Raw genomic sequence first — 19,424 nt, forward strand, 5'->3', positions numbered from 1 at the left:
GTTTCTGTCGAAGTCACCCCATTCAGGACGACATACTGCTCTCTTCTGATAGAAAACTTTCTATCCAACCACATATGTCATCAGATAGACCGTACGTGCGCACTTTTTGGAGCGAGCGACAGTGTGGAACTGAGTCTAACGCCTTTCGAAAGTCGAGCCGGTATCAAGAGCCTGTTCTATATTGTGCACAGAGGGCCAGCCGTGTCTCGCAGGACCGCTGTTTCCCAAATCCGTGCTGGTTTCTGCAGATGAGCTTCTCAGAGTCATTATGTCTGAACGCACAATATGTTCCACAGTTCTACAAGAAATTGACGTCTGTGAAATTGTCCGTACTTACGTGTATTCGATTTCCTCCCCTTTTTATAGATTGCTACGACCTGGGCCTTTTTCCAGTCCCGTGGAACTTCCCGCCGTTCCAACGATCTCCGATAGATGACGGATAAGAATGGCGCTACATTTGTAGCGTAGTCAACATATAATCTTACAGGGATACCGTCTGGGCCAGATGCCTTCCTGGCATCTACGGGTAAGCACGCATGTACAGAATAAATTTTTCTGGGCCTGTGACCGTGTCGTCTAGACCAATGTTTTGGCTACAGCACCAGTTGGGCTTCATTATGGCAGTGTATTTCCTACTTGGCCCTATTATTTTCACACATTTTATAGGATAATTCCATTCTTGCTGCTAGAGTCACCTTACCAACATCAGTGAACTCTATTTTTGACTGAGTGGCAGGGGTGAGAAAACAGAGATTGATCCCATCCCTCCACCACACCTAGGGGGGTCACGCGTGTTTCAGTTCTTCATATTCTGTTATTCTCTCTTCCTTTCCTTCCCTTTGCTGCTTTGATTTTCCTTCTCCTCACACAATTCTGAACCTATTTTCCTTTCCTTCCTGGTTCTGGAATCCTTCCACAAGTAGCACAATTATTCTAAACTAGTGCCTGTATGTTGTTTGATTGTTAATTTTTTTATTGATCTCTTGAATTCAGGTTGTAGTTTACTACTTCTGCCAAAGGTTTTTCAGAAACTGTTTAGTTAATTTGTTATCCAATTTATATGGAGAATATTAGTCTCTGCTTTCTTTTTGTTCTACATTATGACACATTTCAACATATTTTTTAATTCCCAGATGTCTATCACTTTTAGTGGACCCATTGTTTTCCTTACTATTCTTTTCTTCAATGTTTCCAATCTTATCTGCAATTGAATACTAGGTGTTCGCTAGCACAAAGGCAGTCCGGCTTCACCATTGTACCGTAGTACTTAATTTTAAGATTCTTAGATAAGTATGTTTTTGTCAAACATTACTGTTGATAATGAAAGCTCTTTCCATTCTGTGGCTCCTTTCCTCAGGAGCAGATTTTTCTACACCATTTTCTTGGTTTGTTTGTCACAAATATTTGAACTGTTTTTACTTAGTACAGTTGAATCAACATTTGTTACTTAAATTTCTGGAGATTTTTTTTTTCCAGCTTTGTCATTGTTATAATTTTTTCCCCTCCAATATTCTTAAGCCTGTTATGCCGGCTACCTCCTCCGAGAGATTATTTTGTATCACTGCATTTGTTAGACTATCTGAAAGTATAGAAAAAATCAATAGTAAGTGGCAGAAAATTTACTTTAATACCTCTGTTCTTTTTTGGATATAACTCCATAGTTGTGCATTTTGATGTTTTTGCAGTGGCAATGACTGCTGCATTAAATTTTGGGCCTACAGCCACATAAATCCTGCTTCTTGTAATTTTTCAGCTGTACGTCATTCAGTCATATTCAGAGTCGGCCGAAAGACTGACACTCCGGCTCTCGCTTCATCCGTTTAAACTCGCAGACCGTTCCGTGCGCATGTGGACACAGATAAACGAGCCCCAGAAACGTCAATTAGTGGCAAAGAGGTGCACACGTGGCTGCGTTGGGATGTGAATGTATCACTGTGAGCTGCACTCTGGTGAAAAGTCTATGGTACAAAGCACTGGATTCTATTTCTTTTAATTAAATTCATTGCTTTTTTCACTATCGAGTTTCGACGTTTTCAAGCAACATAGTGTGACCAGCATCAATACAGTGCTCTGCCAGTATCTATTTACTGGGCTGTAAGAGCCACGTGTATCAGCAGTGTTACGTACATCTTTCGTGGGGTATGCCAATCGTCTGTCTTGCCTACGGAACGCCATATTTGCAAGAGACCATTGTAAACCCCAACCTTCTGGAGCGTCAAACTGCCATTAATGGAATCTAAAAGTGCTGCTGTCTTCAGTGGAGGGCAGAAACTCAGTTTTACTTTGTGTCTGCTGAGCAGACGTCCTATTTTTGACGATAGGCTTCCCACATACGGTAGGAAAATCTTTCGGTGCCTCCTTCTGTATCCCTTACACCCACCTCCGATTTAACCCGCAGCGACTCACGTATCTGTTCCGGAGAATACCCGTCGGCATCAGAAACACTCTTCGGAAGTAGAAGCTCGTCCTACAGCATGCTCTCGTCAGTAATGAAGTGTGCCCCGTCAACCGAAGTTCTGTGAACACTCACCTTCTGGAAAGGACGGTGGCAGCTATTTGCACGTGTACGTAAATCTGTATGTGTAGTTTTCTGATAAACTGCATGTCTCGAGGTGCCTCCATCTTTGCACTGAACCGAAACATCAGAAAATGGAAGGCACCCTCCCTTTTCAATTTTCATTTATGTACGGTAGGAAAGCCACTCCTCTTACATCTTTCAGTCTTCTTCTTCTTCTTCTTCTTCTTCTTCTTCTGCGTTCCTTTTGCCCACATTTGGGTTCATTTGCAGTGAATGCTGGAACACCATTTGGCTCACATTGAAGATGGCTGACTGATATACAGCAATAAATATTAGAAGAAGAAGCAGAATTTATTCGGCTGCACATCCAAAATTTAATGGATAAACTCTTACAATTTACCCCTTTTTAATTTTCAGTCGGTATTAGCAATACAGTATTCTAGTGGCAGAGAGAGACACGATACGAGATATAAATTGCGAAGCAGCCAGCCGACACAAATCACACTGACGGATACACGCTCCCGGCATCTCGACTACCGGCAACAACCGACCTAAAGGTCGACAATGCTCGCAAAGGTTGCCCCACTGGATGTGGCAGTAAACATAACAGCCAAAGGCACACAACTTACAGCACAGCTCTATCTCGGTTGACACTGGGCACTGAAGTAGTAAAATACTACTCGCTCCTCACACAGGAGTAAAATACTACTCGCTCCTCACAGGAATAATCGTAAACAACCCTCGTCGTTTGAGTACTACCGCATCTCGTCTCAAAAGATTCGACATCTTTTAACAACTCGTGTACAGGAGGACAGACTTCACGAGCAGCACTACCTGTACCAAGGTACTAAATGGCACTCTGTTTCATACCGACGAGTGACGAGCACAAATGGTGCAACCCGAGCTACGATCACAGTGGTCGGAGTGCACTGTAGTATGAGAAGTGCGTTCACAGTCCAGAAAGAAAGTGGTTTACATCACATTGAAAATATGTGCTGCTGCCAACACTTATCATCCCTATAAGCAAGTAAATCGGTCTTTGGTGAACGATGCCAATGTAGAGGTACATAATGTGGGTATCGAGTCACTCGAGCAAATTTGTCACCATCTATCACATTAGGTTGTACAACACATCTTTCAATTTACTCAAATCTCAAATAAGCCCCACATATCCACAAATGGGAAACCAGCTCTTATTAAGAATGCACAATACTGAGTACAGTGCCAGTACAAAAACACAACAATGAAAACCAGTGTCAGTCACAACTTGCAGAAAATATAGTAGTCGAGAAGTGGATAGGGATCGTGACATCGCCTAGAATCCAGACCGAGACAGACCCTCTGTATACGAGGCATACGAGAGAAGGAACCGAGGCGAGAAAAGGATCAAATATTGATCTGACGGATGTGGTTCGAACAGTGTTTTGAAGGACAAAACACGTAGGTCGGAACGCGTAACTTCCCCCGTTCGTGCGGTACTTACCGAGGCCGTGGCGATCGCCGAGCCCGTACACGATGCCGGGGCGCACCACGGTGTACTTTAGATCGGGCACATTCTTCAACTCCTCTTCCACTTGGCACTTCCACTTAGCCACGTACGTCCAGGGTTCTGGCTTCCCGTCCTCCTTGAAAGGTGCCTGCAGCAGAAAGCAGCACCAGTACAGACTGCAGCTTCCGACAACACACGGAAAAGGCTCGAGAGAGGTGAGGAGCAAAGAATTTGTAATTGTGGCTCGTGCAGTATGAAGCAGACACTCTCAGGCTTCGCAGAGGTGACGGCACCCGTCCGAGGGGAATTGACAAGTTCGTCATTTATCGGGCATTCCGCCATTGTTCGGGGCCGCCACTGAGGAATGTCACGTCACAAATATTGACTGCAACACTGACAGGGTGTATATACACAAAAAGAGAGAGAGAGAGAGAGAGAGAGAGAGAGCCAGATTTCCCTGTTAAAAATAGACTTCTTCCTGGGTGCAAACACACTTTTTTTCCACACTAAGTGACAAGATACTTTCTCTCAGAGCTGTGAAACTTATGAATTCTTTGAATGCTAAAGTTTTTATATACCGGTTCAGAGCTTCCCAGCACTTCATCCACAAAAAAAAAAACCAGCGCATTTTGGAAAAATCTTTCACTTGCGGCAATATGTACACTGAACATTTTCATATTACAGAAGTTTAAACACGAATTCCACCAAATACAGCATGGTAAGCTGTGTCCATACTCTCACTGGAAATGTGTTTCAATTGGAAACATTGTTTTCTGCAGCATTCCTCAACTGTTTCTGGCTTTATTTCTTGGCCGTCTTTCTGTCCACACTGGAAGCAAATTTTTCTCAGTGTATTCATACCGTCTGCAACACTACCTGTCTTTTCTTTCTTTCTTTCTTTCTTTCTTTCTTTCTCCCCCCCCCCCCCCCCTCCCTGTGATTTCTTGCCTGTAGGCCACATAGCCATCTCTCAGTCCTTTGGAGTTTTACAGAAGAAGGTTGCATTTATCAAAGAATTACATACTTAGTCTTAAAACTACGATACTGTTTTGATGAAGGAGAGTTTCTATAAAAGTTGGTAATGGTTGATGACATCAAATTAATTGTACGAAACTGATTTGCTGGTTTGCATACATTTGTCATCATCGGTTAATGAAAACATACTATTTAGCAATGGAAGAGCCTTCAGTACTTCACATTTCTAAGCAAGCTATGGCAAATGAAACGTTTTCTTTTCTGCACAGTTTTTGTCAGTATTCTACCAGATGCAACAGCAGTTCTCTGCAGAAATCTTGACTTTTATTGTTATTCTTGTACAGCTTCCTTCATATATCCTAAAAGCAGCCCTCAGCCTGTTACAACGATAACTTGTTAACATGCTGCCTTGTCCGCTCCAGTTTTTTTGGAAAAACTTAATACGGCAATGGAAAGGGAAAATATAACAGACAACACAAGGTGCACAATGTTTATATGCAGCTGGAGCTTTCAAAGCACTGAAAATTGAGATTACAGTGCACTTTTGTCATCCGATGAGAGCTTACATCGCTCGATCTCACCAGTCAATGACAGCAGATATTCGGTGCAGAAAATATGTGATGTGGTCAGCCAATAGCAAAACCACTGTTAAGTAACAAGAACACACAAATAGGAAAAGTTAATAGTTTAAATTAATGTACATACAGTACAGCTATAAGAAAAGCTAAACTTTCACACACACAACACTGGTCTTCCTCAGCACGTGTTACGCTGTAAGATATGTGCCAGTAAAATTTTAAATAATGGCAGAAATGGCTGGTCTTCTGGACCGACGTTTTTCTTCGGTTAGTCCTCAAAGTTTTAAGTTTCGAATGACAGTCCAATGCTCCACGATTTAAGAAGTTCATTGCAAAATCTCACACGTAACACAATTCAGCCTGGGTAAAAAGAAATTTACCTTAAAAGTAACGCGTCTCAAACCGCAATTAACAACATTTTCCCACGGCCTGTTGGAAATGTAAGCAGCTGTGACATCAAGCTAATCTAAAGCAGTTTGTTGTTACAAAGCATTGCATACTCTTAGTCCTAAAGCCTTTGACACTTAGCTGTGGGCAGACACTTCTGTGTGAACGGTGTTTTATTGTTGTAAGTGGCACGTTTTCTTTGCAACTACAGTTTTATTTTGCTGTCGTTCTCTTGTTTACATTTTATTCCTGAAGTAAGGTTCTGTAGTTGCGGTGTGACATTAGCGATTTATTTTTATATATTATTTAGAGTTTCATTTCTTACCAGTGAAAATTACAAAAATTTAAACTAAAACAATGAAAAACTCCTGTAATTCTAAAAAAATATCCTCCGTTTTCCCCAGACAAATAAAATTCCTGCACGCATTTTCCCAGGACATATTCACTCCGACTGACAACACGTAAATATTCTGCTCTCTGTCGTACGTAGGCCTGGCAGTGAGAGGAGCAAATGACGTAGGGCCTCATCTGTGAAGCTGAAATCTGAAGTATTGGCTCTAACAATGTACACGCATACACATGCCATACAAAATGGGAACACCAATGTAATATGTACGGTGGCCCCAAAGACCTCGTCACTAGAAGTACCCCATCACATTTTTGTACTGCCAGGACATATGAAAATGGGGTATGATATTGCAGTGCCTTTATTGTTAAAGGAGAATGACAATGTACCTTCAAACAATGGAAAACCAGGATGGCATGTAACAGTATTTTGAAAAGGAAAGTTGCCACGCACTGTATGTGGAGATGCCGAGTCGCCGATAGGCACAACAAAAAGACTGTCACAAATTAGCTTTTGGCCAGTACGGTCTCAGCATCTCTGCTATATGGTGAATGGCAACTCTCTTTTTCTCAATGTTCCTTCAGATACGCACACACATCCGAAGGAAAAAGGCACTGCAGCGGCTGTTATGAAATACATGAAGTGTATTCACAGTTGCGAATAAGAACAACTGTCAACTGTACAAGAGATGGATGACGGGGGAAATTTGTGTCCGACTGGAACTACAACCAAAGTTTCCCACTTTAAGCGAGCAGTCTCCTTAACCGCTTTGCCTATCTGTGCAAAACCCATAGTCAGACTCAAACTTCATACGGCATCGTTTCTGCATTCATTACTTGTACACACATTATGTCATTCCCATATTAGGGAGGGCATTATAATTTAATGATTTTGCCTGGTACGATGCTTGCACAAGTACAGGTTGCAACACAGGAATGACGACATGCGGAAGTTTGGGTATGGCCACAGGTTGTGCACGGGTAGCCAAAGCAGTTAAGGCAACCACTCGTTTGAAGCGGGAAATCCGGGTTCGAGTACCGGTCTGGCCACGATGACAATCGTTACCTTATGCAGCTGACAGTTGTTTGTATTCACAACTGTGAATACATTTCACATAATTTATGAAAACGGGAGTGTCATCCATTGCATGGCCTGAGCAGGAATGGCCAGTGACCGAAAAGAGCTGGACATACTCCTTCAATATAACTTACAGTTTATTATAAAAAAATAATGCAGCTAATTATTCATAGTAAAAAGAAATTTTAATGCACTCTTAAAGAGAATTTTAACATCCGATTGTCATTTACCAGAATTAGTGATTACAATTTGCCTACCCGGAGTGAATTGCAAAACGTCTACATCATTCGTGGACAGTGAATAAACACTTCAGAATGCCTACACAGCTGAAACTGCACATCAGTGCTAAATGTAAAGTAAAAGTACATTTTTGTTCATTTATTTACAGAAAAACCAAAAAGCTGGTAGAAGACACCCTCAGAAAAGATCAGTTCCGCTTCCAAAGAACTGTAGGAATATGTGACACTGATCCTACGAATTATCTGGGAATATAGACTGGAGAGAGGCACATTTATAGCACTTTTAGATTAAGATAGTGCTTCTGAGCATATCAATTGAGATTCGAACTGTGAAATTGTAAAGTATTATGGATAAAATATAGTGAAGGAAAGGTTATTTACAACACATACAGAAATGGGGGAAAAGTCCTTACATGGCAGTGCAGTGTAGTGTAGTGTAAGGTCAGTCTCCTGAAAATGTCAAACATTGGAGATGCTAACAAAGAGATAGAGGGGCTGGCCAGTACTTACCTCAGCTCAGTACAGCCGATAGATACACAAAAAACAGAACCAAAAATTTTAACCACAGTCAAATGCCACGAATCACCAGTCCCAATTCAGTTCTAAACCTCTCATCCAGATCCCTCTCTCCTTCAGAGACATCTGTTCTATCAAAAGGCTTAACCTTTAGCCCCACGCCTAAATTCAACCACACTGCCCGGGTTAAAGATCTCCTCTCATTCACCCGGGAACTTCAACTGGAAATATCACTTCACTACCCAAACACAGCCCCCAAATACTAGACCCAGTGTTGAACCCTGTCTAGAACAGTTCCGACCGCCTTCTCAAAGGGATCCTCCTCCCCTCCCCCAAAACCATCCCTTGCAGACATTTCAGGAATTCCTCACATCCAGTGTTGCCTCCCAATTCTTCTTGAAGAACATCCCGACAACCCCCAACATCGCCCCAGCTGAATCCCGTGCCATTAAGGAGCTGAAAATAGACCGCTCTACTGTCATCCTCCCGGCGGATAAAGGCTCCACAACTGTCGTACTTGACCGTGTGGAGTATGTGGCAGAAGGACTGCGTCAACTCTCTGACACCTCAACCTACAAAGCTGTTACCCAGGATCCCATTCCCTCCATCCAGACTGAGCTGCAGAAAATCCTAAAAATCCAAGGTCCCTCACAAGGCCTCACAACAGCTTCCATAGACTTACTCACTCCACCTGAGCCACGTACCCCTACCTTCTACCTATTACCCAAAATCCACAAAGAGAACCATCCTGGCCGTTCATTTGTGGCAGGCTTCAAAGCCCCAACAGAATGTATCTCAGTTCTGGTAGACCAACACCTTCAACCTACAAACCACTTCCTAGAACGCCTCAAATCCATGCCCACTCCTCTCCCACCTGAAACCTTTCTTGTCACCACAGATGCTACATCCCTTTACACAAACATCCCACATACCCATGGTCTCTCTGCCCTTGAGCACTACCTCTCCCAACGCCCACCCGAAGATGTTCCAAAAACCTCGTTCCTTATCACACTTACCAACTTCATCCTCACCCATAATTACTTCACTTTTGAAGGCCAGACCCACAAACAAATCAGGGGAACGGCCATGGGAACCAGGATGGCTCCGTCCTATGCCAACCTCTTCATGGGCCGCATGGAGGAAGCTTTCCTGAAGACCCAACAGCTGCTTCCCCTGGCCTGGTATAGGTTTATAGATGACATCTTTGTGGTCTGGACTCATGGTGAAGAAACACTCCTTAATTTCCTCCATAACCTCAACTCCTTTTTGAATCTGAATTTCACCTGGTCCTTCTCCAAAACCCACGCCACCTTCCTGGATGTTGACCTTCATCTTGTTGAAGCTCACATCCACACCTCTGTCCATATCAAACCCACAAACAAACAACAGTACCTTCACTTTGATAGCTGCCATCCATTCCACATCAAACGCTCCCTTCCCTACAGCCTAGGTATTCGTGGCAAACGTATCTGCTCCAGTGACGAATCCCTCAACAATTACACCAATAACCTAACCAGTGCTTTCCTCTCCCGCAACTATCCTGCAGACCTTGTCCACAAACAGATCTCCCGAGCAATACATTCCTCCCCGTCCAACAACAATGTTCCTACCCCCAGACCACACAGAAGCATCCCCCTTGTCACCCAATATTATCCTGGCCTCGAAAACATCAACAAATTACTCCGCCAGGGATATGACTTTCTCAAGTCGACCCCTGAAATGAGATCATCCCTTGTCAAAATTCTCCCCACACCACCCAGAGTTGCCTTTCGTCGCCCCCCTAACCTCCATAACATCCTTGTTAAACCCTACAATATTCCCAGACTACCTTCTCTACCCAGCGGTTCCTACCCCTGTAACCGACCCCGCTGCAAAACCTGCCCCGTGCATCCCCCCACAACCACCTACTCCAGCCCCGCTACTGGTAAAACATAAACAATTCGAGGCAGGGCCACGTATGAAACTACACATGTCATTTATCAACTGACATGCCTGCACTGCACAGCCTTTTACATCTGTACGACAACAACTACACTGGCTGAGCGCACGAACGGACACAGACGAACTGTCCGCCTAGGAGATGTCCAATACCCAGTAGCCGAGCATGCCCTCCAGCATAATTCTAGGGACCTAGGAACCTGCTACACCGTATGTACCATTTCGCTTCTCCCACCCAACACCAATTCCTCTGAACTGCGGAGATGGGAACTTGCACTCCAACACATCCTTTCATCCCACCATCCCCCTGGACTGAACCTACGTTAAACAACCTCACTCCCATTTACTGTTCAGTCTTCTCCTCTTTCCCTTTCCTCTTTAGCCATTCACGCATCTTTTCATCCTACATAGTTGTGTTTATCTTTATACTATATTCCTCTTTACTTCTGTATGCATCCTCTTTGGTTTGAAGCTGGCACAGTACTTACAGTAGAATATCTTTGGCTTCCCTCCGACAACCATGCCTCCATCCTTGCTACCCTCCCTGTTTTCCTTTCCCTGTTGCTTGATAACCTGGGTTGTGAGTAACTGAATCTACTTTCCCTTCTTCCCTTTCTTTCCCCTCTCTCCTCCCTGATGAAGGAACACTTGTACCGAAAGCAGGAACATAAATTTTTGGTTCTGTTTTTTGTGTATCTATCGGCTGTACTGAGCTAAGTACTGGCCAGCCCCTCTATCTCTTTGTTAGTATTTGTTTCACATCTTTATATGAGATTTTCCGTTAACCATTTAAACATTGGAGATGGGCTGATACCATGATAACAGAAGCATTGAGAACCAGGAGAACAGAGACAATGAAAAGGCACGGGAAGAAATAAGTACTGAACAAGTCACTTGCAGTACTAAAGAGTCAAAACTAACCAAATAAGTAAATAATACCAATAAAAAAAGTAAAAAGTGATACAACTACCATTTACCTTGTCAGATGAGCACATGTGGCCATCTGAAAGCTCAATGAACCTCTTGACGCCCTGTTTTGCTGCTTCATTGGCACAATTAATACTCAATTTCAAGATTCCTTCTTTATACACAGGGTCTGTCTGGCCGGGTTTGGTCTCGCAGGCACAATTGACGGCGTAGTCGAATGGACTGTCTCCGTTGGGTGCAAAGGCAGCCTCACAAGAACCTGGAAAAAGGAAAAACGTTTGTTTGATTCAATGTTGTACAGCTATTACAGAATAATAAATGTGTTTACACAACTGCACACATCTGAGGTAGCCATCCTTTTTCGTCTTTGGATTTTCTGTTGTACTGTGGAAGAGTTCCAGCTCTGGTACTGTCCTTGCCACGTGAAACAAACAAAAAATGACTCTCAGAAAAAATACTGTAGACAACTTGAATTAGTTGTCATTAATGATTTACTGCTGAAAGCTACAGAAACTCTCACAATCAAAACAGCTGGCGAAAGTGAAAAGTAACTGTGGAATCTGACGGAAATAGTGGGGGACAGAGAACAATCTAAGCATATAAAATGTTTCCCCATTTACCACTGTGGTGTTTTTTTTTTTTTTTTAGTGCGCTCAACTACTAAGGTCATTAGCGCCCAGTCACAAACGTTAGTGCACTAATAGCATAGAAAAACCGCAAGGGGGCAACACCAGAAAGTACTTACAAAGACGCAGAGAGGCAAAATAAAAGAATTAGATCTTTTTGGACAAGTCCGTCAATGTAATAAAACTAAGGACACGAACAGCTGCTCGAGCGTCATCAGCTAAAAGTTCCTGTAAGGTAGACACAAAAGGAAGCTGTCCGAGGCAGGAGGACAGCAGCCTCGGCCGCAGCATCGGCAGCTTCGTTCCCGGCCACACCGACGTGGCCAGGAATCCACAAAAAAAAGGACACGAGCACCGGTATCAGCTAGTGACCGAAAGGACCGTCGAATTCGTTGCACGAGAGGGTGGCCCGAATATGGGTCGCAGAGACTCTGAATGGCACTCGAAGAATCAGAGCAGATGGCAGAGGGAGAATGACAATGGCGGCGGATATACTGAACAGCCCGATAAGAGAGCAAAAAGCTCAGCCGTAAAGCTCGAACACTGGTCAAGGAGCCGGTATTGAAAGGTATCATCCCCAACGACAAAGGCACATCCGACGCCGGCAGTAGTCTCGGAGCCATCTGTGTAAATAAAGACGTTATTAGCGAGCTTCGAACGAAGTTCGACAAACCTCGAGTGGTATATCGAATCCAGTCCTCTCTTTTGGGAGCGAGCCGAGTTCGAGGTGAACGCAAACCTGAGCCTGGAGCCGAGGTGGCATCTGGCTCTCACCCACTCGAAAAGTCTTAAGGAGGGTAAAATCGAGTTTCTGAAGCAGGCGACTAAAGCGAACTCCACGAGGTAACTGGGCAGAGACATACAGCCAGTATTGGCGGTCGACAGTCGTCAAAGAAGGAGAAATATGAGAGGTGGGCGGGCACTGACACCAGTCGGCAGGCGCACCGCCAAAGCGACATATCGCGCCGGTAGTTTAGCGGTAAATCGGCAGCTTCGGCATACAGACTGTCGACAGAGCTGGTGCAGAATGCTCCAGTCGCCAGACGTAACCCCCAATGGTGGATAGAGTTTAGACGGCGTAAGATGGACAGCCGGGCAGAAGAGTAGACGAAGCTCCCGTAATCCAGCTTTGATCGCACAATGGACCGATATAAGCGAAGTAGGACCATTCGATCTGCTCCCCGTGACGTACCGCTGAGAACACGGAGGACATTTAGGGAACGGGTACAACGAGCAGCCGAGTAAGACACATGGAGACCAGCAAAGATTCCTGTCAAATGTAAGACCTAAAAATTTTGTCTCCACGAATGGGAGAGCAACGGGACCCAGATGTAAGGATGGTGGAAGAAACTGTTTGCAACGCCAGAAGTTCATACAGACCGTTTTCTCACCAGGAAAACGGAAACCGTTGGCGACACTCCAGGAATATAGACGGTCTAGACAATGCTGAAGACAGCACTCCGGGAGACATGTTCTCTGAGCGCTGCAACAGATCGTAAAGTCGTCCACGAAAAGGGAGCCCGAAACGTCAGCTGGAAGGCAATCCATTATTGGATTGATAGCTATGGCAAAAAGGGCCACACTCAAAATGGAACCCTGGGGCACCCCATTCTCCTGGCGAAAGGCATCTGACAAAACAGAACCCACACGTACCCTGAACAGTCAATCCATTAAAAATGCATTAATGGAAAGAGGGAGGCGACCGGCGAAGGCCCCAAGTGTGCACGGTGTGGAGAATGCCCACCCTCCAACAGGTATCGTAAGCATTCTCCAAATCGAAGAACACAGCCACCGTCTGGCACTTACGCAAAAAGTTGTTCATAATGAAGGTCGACAAGGTAACTAGGTGGTCTACAGCAGAGCGGCGCCTACGAAAGCCACATTGGACATTGGTAAGGAGGCGTCAAGATTCGAGGAGCCAAACCAATCGAGAATTTACCATGCGCTCCATCACCTTGCACACGCAGCTGGTAAAGGAGATGGGGCGATAACTGGAAGGAAGGTGTTTGGGTATGGGAACAACAATTGCTTCACGCCAGTGTGTGGGAACGTGACTTTCAGTCCAGATGCGAAGAAGAAAGTCTTTACCTGCAGGAGAAAGGTTCTTCAGCATCTGAATACGGATACCATTGGGCCCCGGAGCAGAGGATTGGGACCGGGGGAGTGCACTTTTGAGTTCCCGCACGGTGAAAGTGGCATTGTAACTTTCACAATTCTAAGACTGGAAAGAAGGTGGCCGTGCCTCCTCTGCTTGTTTTCGGGGGAGGAAGGCAGGGTGGTAATGGGCAGAGCTCGAAACCTCCGCGAAAAAGTGGCCGAAGGCATTTGAGACAGCCTCGGGATCCACAAGGACTTCATTTGCTACAGTCAGGCCTGAAATCGGTGAGTTGACCTCGGTGCCAGATAGCCGGCGCAGGCCACCCCAGACAACCGAAGAAGGAGAAAAACTGTTGAAAGAGCTGGTGAAAGCCACCCAGCAAGCCTTTTTGCTTTCTCTGATAACACGACGACATTGTGCACGGAGTCGCTTGTAACTTATACAGTTCGCCACATCGTAGGGTGACGTCGGAAAGTGCGTAAAGCACGTCACCGAGCACGAATAGCGTCGCTGCATGCTGTAGTCCACCGGGGACTGGGACTCGACACGGAGGAGGAAGTGCGAGGGATGGAATATTCGGCAGCAGTGAAAATAACGTCCACGAAGTACGCGACCTGACTATCGCAACTGGGGAAGTTTTGATCACGGAAGGTCGCCAGGGAGGTGAAAAGCCCCCAGTCGGCTTTGGAGATGTTCCAGCTAGTGGAACACGGAGAAGGGGTGTGGAGATGGATTACGCAGAGGAAACGGTCGCTCTAGTACGTGTCAGACAGAGCATACCACTCGAATCGACGTGCAAGTTAGATAGTGGATACTGAGAGGTCCAAGTGGGAACAGGTATGCATTGCATCCGAAAGCAAGGTAGGTGCACCGGTATTTAAGCAGACTAGATTGAGGTGGTTGAAAAGGTCTGCCAAGAGGGAGCCTCTCGGGCAGGATGCTGGAGAGCCCCCAAAGGGGATGGTGGGCATTAAAGTCTCCAATCAACAAAAATGGTGTAGGAGCTGATCAATCGGTTGTGTCATGTCTGCCCTAGTAAAGGCAGATGATGATGGAGTGTAAACAGTACAAATGGAAATACTATAAGTATTCCAACATCTGTACAAAAGTACTATATGTCATTCCAACAATAAAAAAAAGAGCAGTTTTTTATTTCTGGCATATAGACCTCATCCTACAGAGTGTGACCTTGACTACCCCTTACCATTCTCCCATTGGCTTCCTCAAGTTAAAAGAATGACACACACTCAAATATGTGTTTTAGACCCTGCAATAAGGCATTGTATTGGCAGTCTGGGAGTTGGTTGTAAGATGCCACCCACCTGCTCTGACCCGTGACACAGGTGCACTGTGCCGTGATGTGTCGTACGACGTCATTGAGCCGCAGTGGAGTGGATGCGAAATAATGTAGAGAGCACACGGTGTATGAAGAGGTAGTGTGCTCTGACAGTTTAATTATGTTGTAGCAATGTGTTTGTGAGGTACGTTAGTCTGCCATTTAGTGTGCTACAGTCATCTTGATGTGGAGCATACAAAATTATGTGGTGGCACAATGGAATATATTGTGCAGAATGTCGTCATATAAAACAGAATATGTCAAAAATGTTAAACTGTTCTCTTAGGTGCTTGCGTAACCACTGAGTATACGGATCAATGTTTTTCATTAAATCGTGGAAGAAGGTAGGTGGGTCAATGTTTATTAATATATTGAAAGTGCGAATATTGTTAATAATCACCGAGCCGTCACCATTCTCACAGGATTTCATGAAAGAACACTGATTCACCTACCTCCTCGCACGATTTAATTAAAAACACTGATCCACATACGATGTTTATCGAAAACTATTTTCTGACGAGTTCCGCCATCTTGTCCTATCTGACTCACCATTTGTCATGTTCACTTCACATCATTTCATCATTTACTGTGCATACTGTTACCAGATGCAACACTTTTACTCTATGATTGGCTTTTGCAGTTGTGGGAGGTGGTGGTGGTGGTGGTGGTGGTGGTGGTTGTGTGTGTGTGTGTGTGTGTGTGTGTGTGTGTGTGGGCGCGCGCGCGTGCGTGCATGGAGGGAGGGAGGTATTGGTACCCTCGTCTATGGCTGAACTATACAAGTTAACTGGAGATTGGAATCCCATGATCTTATGGTGTGTGTTTTATGTTTTGGGTTTTATTTTTGCCAATTGTATGCATTTTTTCTCCAGTGTGTTGTGTTGAAGAGTGTTGGTTTTATCACTGAATTTTTAATTTGCCCCACCCAAAACACCCTCCTTTTCCCATGGTTCTCCCACTAATTTCATTGGGTTTAGTCAGTATATTGGTTGATGTGGTATTTGTATTTTTGGGGGTGTTATGACTGACGATTTGGTCACCTAGTTGGATATGCTCGAAATAGAGGTTTTAGGCATGGTGATGACATCACTGGTCAAAACAGATGTATGGTCCTCCCGTCTCTGGTAATCTTGACAGTCCTTAGGAGGCTTTAAATTGATGGGATGTTCTATTGCAGATGGGGATCTATGAATTATTATTCACTCCAACTAGGCTTATGCTACAATGACCAGTTGGTGAAATACTTAACAAAATCGTCTTTTTAGCAAAATCACACTAGTTACTGTTATATAACTGCTACCAAAATGTCCCACTACAAGGGATTTCAATACAGCAAAAACTGACAAAAGTTAGTTAATTAGACTCATGTTCCATGGATTATTTTGCACAATAGATTGTACTGATGTATAATGTGTCAGTTTGAATTATTTGTACATGTGGTTACATTCTGAACATTTCTAAGTGCTAAAGACAACCTTAATGTCGAGTAATGAAGGTCAATTTTTGCTTGTGGTATTGTAAGTATGAACATCATCGTTCCGTCTGAATTGCAGTGGATTATACACAGCAAACTTCATGAGGGAATAAATATACTGTGAAGCAGTAGTCAGAATGCCCAATTCCTGAAACAGATGCCTACAGGGTGATGTAGGTACATAGTGCTTACCCACAATCAGAACAGCATGCAGGCAGATTAGAAAATATAACTTTGTGACAGATAGGTCATATAGAAGGCCATTTGTTGACAAAGCAGCATCTATTTTCAATCACAGTATCCTCATAGGTAACAACCAACAATAACACTCATTCAGAGTTGAGTGCCACAAACAAACAAGAAGAGTTGAGAAGTTCGTTTGATAATGCTGACTGCAGTTCACTATATCATTCTAATCCTTTCCAGAACACACCATCACTATCCACTTTACTAGTGTTACAAATAGTGAGAGGATAAATTGTCAATATCATGTCCCAAATATGACACACTAGCCTCAATTGTACATTATAAACAGTACATCCTACCGATATTTTTATTTATTCATTCAGGGATCATCCCACAGTGACAGGATTTGTAATCACATAAAGAAAATAAACATCCCAAATATATGGGCAGCTACAACATAAGAATGTTTTTACAAGCTGTATGAAAGTTGTCCAGCCATGGCCTTACTGAAGGAACCATCTCGGCATTTGCCTGAAATTCTTTAGGAAAACCACAGAAACCTAAATCGAGATGGGCAGACAGAGCAAACTTCATCTTACCGAACATGATGTCAGTGTCTTAACAACAGCATTACCTCAGTCAGTTGCTACCTATTGTACAGTGTTCTTTAGATCATGCACGATTTGCAGTAGGGGCCTACATAACTTTCAATAATATTATATTCACATTATGTGGGATGTGCAGATAAACGCTGACTGTAACTGCCTCCGTATGAGCACTGAAAATGATAAAATGAAACTTACCGGAATTAATCAGGTTGGCACTCCGAAAAACGACTCGTGGATCCTCAAAGGTCTTCTGGTGCTTTGGATTCAGCCAGGCTGTTTGAGGTGGAACCTTGTCAACTACTCTTATTTCTGAAGCTATGTCATTTTCTATGAGGTATTGCACAAAATTCCTCCCTATGAATCCACACCCTGGAACACAACAAAAAACATTACTGAAACTGTACAAAACCAAGCCAAACATACTTCCACTGCTACTAAATTTCTAAAAAAAAAAGTGCTTTGATTGACAACAGATATTGCACAATTAAGGTACCATCATCCATTTACTCATGCATTTCAAGGACATACTGTTTATAAAACCACGTTCCGTACTGCTGTTAATGGGTGATCGCAAAACTTTTATCGTGTTGATTAACGCCATTTCCGGTATGCATTATGACTTAACGAATATACGAAATCGGAGAATACACGAAGTATAGCGTTACCTTACTACATTTTAACTCTCATCCATTACCATTAACTTATTGTCCAAAGTATTGCAGTCAGTTAACATACAACGAAGCATTGAAGAAACAATGTTAAAACATATTCCACGGCATACATATTGTTCTATCATGTTGAAACAAAGTAAAACATATTTCGACTTGTACAACGCTTGTGGTAGTCTTCTGTAACAATGTTTACATTCGCTGCACACAGGCGACCATTCGAAAGTGACAATAAAAGCGAATGTCATGTTTAGCACTCTGACCCCTGAAAGGCAATATCGGGCTTCAGTGCTGTATTTATTTAACACGATTCACCCCCCAACACTATCACTTAACTGTCTTAACGGTTAAGCGGTAACGCCTTTTATAATTTCTCCCCTCTCAAGCAAAAATGCAACACGTACAAGCAATAACATACCTGTCAACTCATGGATACTTGGGTCTACAGCACAACGTAGCTTTAAAGTGCAAAAAAATATTAAGAGAATTGTGGCAGGTGACAGTACCGATCATCACAATACACCTAACCTGTCAACAGCACTTATCGTGGCTATACATTGTCATTATTATCCATAAAGAACATTTTACGCAGGCAATACTTTTAAACAATATTGCTCGAGTACTAAAGCTACAATTAAACTTACCTCCCAAAACAATAAACCTTGGTTTACTCATAACACCTACATCTGCCGCCATTACAAACCCAACGGAACCGGAAGACAAGCACGCCCTTATCTAATCTTGCGACGCACCAGACGTCAAGGTTTCTTTCGACAGAGCTAATTCACAGTTTTATTAACAGGGTAGTCGTATGATCGCCTTACTGGATGGCAATACAGCCCAAAGCATCAAGTGAACTTTCGCGAAAGGATACACTACTCAATACTACGACACCTTGAAGTGACACTGTCATTCGGAAAAAGATCACAACTTGTTCTGTCTTAAAGGGCCTGTCGTGCCATCATAGCCCCTTACGATTGATGCACACGCTATTACTAATACCGGGTCCGAACTGCAATTAATTTAATATTTTCCTTTTTTATTCTTTCCCGACAATAACTACATTATCAAAGATTGAGAGATACTGTATCAAATTGTAGAGCGGTAGCGATCGCATCCGGCATCGGCATAGGGGCGTTGTTTCATGTCTTGTCATTCCGCTTCGGTATGAAACAGTCTTTGAAGACAACACCAAGACAAACGAAATTTTTGACCGTCGCTCCACCAAACGACTCGTAGCCCATACTAACCTTGCTCGCGTTTCTGAAGTGGGAAAGTACCGTGCAAAATTTCCGCATAATAAGTGGTGTTCGGCCCGCCTTAACTGTGCCTTTGTCAATGGCAGTGCTGAATAGAAAAACAATTATAAAGAGCTCTTCACACTTAACACAAAAAGTCGTGATGCACTGTTTAAGGATCCTGCCTTTCTCATTTTGGC

The 19,424-nt window shown here is 43.6% G+C and overlaps 1 protein-coding gene across 2 annotated transcripts in view; it reads right to left on the reverse strand.

Annotated features, from left to right (window-relative positions):
- LOC126215081 (uncharacterized) overlaps positions 1-18,829 on the reverse strand; it is a 39,188-nt gene extending 20,359 nt beyond the window's left edge. The window contains exons 1-4 of one of the 2 annotated variants that reach the window (XM_049941729.1): positions 18,631-18,829; positions 17,514-17,687; positions 11,041-11,249; positions 4,002-4,155 (exon numbers count right to left, since the gene is read on the reverse strand). In XM_049941729.1, coding sequence (XP_049797686.1) covers positions 4,002-4,155; positions 11,041-11,249; positions 17,514-17,687; positions 18,631-18,682 — 589 coding nt within the window. In that variant the 5' untranslated portion in view covers positions 18,683-18,829. The remainder of the gene's footprint in view (positions 1-4,001; positions 4,156-11,040; positions 11,250-17,513; positions 17,688-18,630) is intronic. The other variant, XM_049941730.1, reaches the window with a different exon arrangement.
- Positions 18,830-19,424: the final 595 nt, after the last annotated feature.

Source organism: Schistocerca nitens, chromosome 12 (assembly GCF_023898315.1).
Source record: "Schistocerca nitens isolate TAMUIC-IGC-003100 chromosome 12, iqSchNite1.1, whole genome shotgun sequence".
Classification (NCBI taxonomy): Eukaryota; Metazoa; Arthropoda; class Insecta; order Orthoptera; family Acrididae; genus Schistocerca; species Schistocerca nitens.